This window comes from Aegilops tauschii, chromosome 7, assembly GCF_002575655.3.
Source record: "Aegilops tauschii subsp. strangulata cultivar AL8/78 chromosome 7, Aet v6.0, whole genome shotgun sequence".
Classification (NCBI taxonomy): Eukaryota; Viridiplantae; Streptophyta; class Magnoliopsida; order Poales; family Poaceae; genus Aegilops; species Aegilops tauschii.
The window spans coordinates 387,296,452-387,299,794 of NC_053041.3; the positions used below are offsets into that span (position 1 = coordinate 387,296,452).

Sequence of the window (3,343 nt, forward strand, 5' to 3'; positions counted from 1 at the left end):
ATCCCTCCATCCCGTGCAAGCGTGCCGCCTAGTATGTCTAGGATGATTCTCTTGTCCGAACTCATACTAACAATGTGTAAATGGCTCTGTATATGTATATGTATGTCTTTAATGACTACTGCTTGGTACATACTGCGCCTTTGCTCATTGTTCAAGTTACATCATGAATGACTCCATACACCTGCTCCAACCTCTTGTTAAAACTTCTCCCTGATGTTCTTAGCAGGATGGCTGACGATCCCCCACCTCCACCCTATATTGCCGCAATGATGCAGCAGTTTGAGCTGAATCGTCAATTGATGACTGGAGTAATCGCTCAGTTTCCAAACCAGAATGCTCATTAACAGCCTGCCCCAATAACACTGCCAGAATTTGTGCGCCTCAACCCATCCATTTTCCGCAACTCCACCAATCCTATGGATGCTGATGATTGGCTTCGTGACATCCTGTTTGAGATGGAGTCAGCTAATGTTGCACCTGCCAGTTACGTCACCTTTGCGACATTTCACTTGAAAGGTCCAGCTGCTCAATGGTGGCAAAGCCACAAGGGTATGCTGCCTGCAGAGACTGTAACCACTTGGCAAGAATTCCAGTTAGCTTTCCGTGCACGACACATTCCTCAAGGTCTGATGGACCAGAAGAAGAAGGAGTTCCGCAAACTCTCACAAGACACAATGACTGTGGATAAATATCAGAGGAAGTTCCTTGATTTATCTCGCTATGCTGCGGATGACGTCTGCACTGATGCCCGCAAGCAGGAGAAATTCCGTGAAGGACTGTGTCCCGATAAAAAGCTCGCACTTGTTGCTCATGATTGTGTAGACTTTCCGACACTTGTTAACCAAGCTTTCCAAACTGAAACTGGCCTGACTGAGTACCAGGAGTCGCTCAAGCATACTCGAGATGCTGCCCCATCCTCGAGTCAGCCTGCTCAGAAACGTTGAGTCTTGATCCCACACAATGTTCATCACCGACCTCCTCCAACACCAAGGTCGTCTTATGTTGCACCTCGTCTGCCTCCGCCACCGAGACAGCTACCGATTCAGGGTGCACAGTCCAATACTGTGGCTCCTCCCCGTAATGATGGCTTATGCCACAAGTGTGGACATCCAGGACACCTTACCCTTGATTGTCACCGGGGTCAGTCTCAGGATGCACCACGTCCTCCTGTTGACCGTAAGAAGGGTTGTCGAAACCGTCGACTCAGAAACCCAATATCATACCTCCTGCTGTTGTACTTGGCCATGCCAATCACGTCGATGCTGAAAAGACTCGGAAGGAACCAACTATCGTGCTAGGAACTCTATCTGTGAATTCAGTACCAGCCTCTGTTCTCTTTGATTCAGGGGCATCGCATGCTTTTGTGTCCCAACAATTTGCTCAGTCACATGAGTTGTACCTGGAAAAATTACCCACTCCTCTAATGGTTCAGTCCCCGGGATCCAAGTGGCAAACCACAATGGTAAGCCCTCACAACCAAATCGAGATTGGAGGTCTACTTTTTCCGGCTTCTCTCATTGTGCTCGGACCTTCCAACATAGACATCATTCTTGGTATGGATTGGTTGACAGCCCATAATGCTAAGATCGACTGTGCTGCCAAGACAGTACAGCTCACTCATCCTTCTGGCCAGTTGATCAACTACTCAACTCAGATGGTCCAGGATGCTGAGAATCAGATATATGTTCTAAATGCATTGAATGCTTCACCTCTCAAGGGATTAGAGAACATTCCAGTCGTTCATGATTTTGAAGATGTCTTTCCAGAAGAACTTCCAGGAATACCCCCTGCTAGAGCTGTTGAATTCATCATAGACTTGAAGCCGGGTACTACTCCTATTGCCAAGCGGCCATACAAGATGCCGCCACATGAACTCCTTGAACTTAAGGAGGAAATCGACAAATCTCTTCACAAGGGATTCATTCGTCCTAGTTCCTCTGCTTGGGGAGCACCTTCTCTCTTTGTCAAGAAGAAGGATGGAACTAATCGTTTGGTCCAAGATTACCGACCTATCAACCAGGCAACAATTCAGAACAAGTATCCGCTTCCCAGAATCAATGATCTGTATGATCAACTTGCTGGTTCCTCAGTATTCTCTAAGCTTGATTTGAGGTCGGGTTACCACCAGATCCGGGTTCGTGAAGAGGATATTCCCAAGACTGCTTTCGTGACTCGCTATGGTTCATACGAGTACACCATCATGTCTTTCGGCTTGACCAATGCTCCAGCGACATTCTCTCGTCTGATGAACTATATATTCATGGAATACCTCGACAAGTTCGTCGTGGTTTATCTGGATGATATCCTTGTATATTCCATGAACAAAGAAGAACATGTTGAACATCTTCGACTTGTTCTGAAAAAACTTCGAGAGCATCAACTATATGCTAAGTATTCCAAGTGTGAATTCTGGCTTCCCGAAGTGACCTACCTTGGGCATGTCATCTCCAAGGATGGTATTGCCGTCAACGCCGAATGAGTTCAGGCTATTCTCGATTGGACTCCTCCGAACAATGTCAAACAAGTCAGAAGTTTTCTCGGACTCGCCAGCTATTGCCGTCGATTTGTAGAGAACTTCTCCAAGATCGCCAAGCCCCTGACTGGTTTGCTTCACAAGGGCTTCAAGTTACGGTGGACAAAAAAGTCAGGAAAGTTTCCAAGCACTCAAAGACAAGCTGACTTCTGCCCCAGTGCTTGCTCCGCCGGATACTAAGAAGGATTTCGTCATTTACTGCGACGCCTCACGACAAGGATTAGGTTGTGTCCTAATGCAAGAGCGCAGAGTGATTGCCTATGCCTCTCGTCAATTGCGCCCTCATGAAGAGAACTACCCAGTTCATGACCTCAAGCTTGCTGCTGTCATACATGAACTGAAACAGTGGCGACATTACCTTCTTGGTAATCGTTGCGAGATCTTCGCCGACCACCAAAGTCTGAAGTACCTGTTTACTCAGCCAGATTTGAACCTCCATCAGCAGAGATGGATGGAGATCGTAGCAGACTTTGACATGGGTATTTCCTATACACCAGGAAAGGCTAATGTAATGGCTGATGCCTTGAGCCGCAAGTCATATTGCAACCATCTCGAGGTTTGCAAAGTTCAGCCCTCGCTTGTTGAAGAATTCAGAAAGCTGAACCTCCATATTGTTCCTCCGGGTGCACTCGCTCCCCCTCCTCCAGGGTACCGGAAAGTGAACCTCCACGTTGTTTCCCAGGGTTCTCTCAATACCCTGGTTGCTAACCAGATCTCGTGGATAGCATCAAGGAACTGCAGAATTATGACTCTCAAGTTGAGAAGATTAAGCGCTACCTCGCAGAAGGAAAGCCCTCATTCTTCACTGTT

The 3,343-nt window shown here is 47.3% G+C and overlaps 1 protein-coding gene across 1 annotated transcript; it reads left to right on the forward strand.

The window, feature by feature from the left end:
* The first annotated feature begins 416 nt into the window (after positions 1 to 416).
* Positions 417 to 944, forward strand: LOC141027190 (uncharacterized). Its single transcript, XM_073504170.1, has one exon. It carries the CDS (start codon positions 417 to 419, stop codon positions 942 to 944), a length of 528 nt encoding a protein of 175 aa, XP_073360271.1.
* Positions 945 to 3,343: the final 2,399 nt, after the last annotated feature.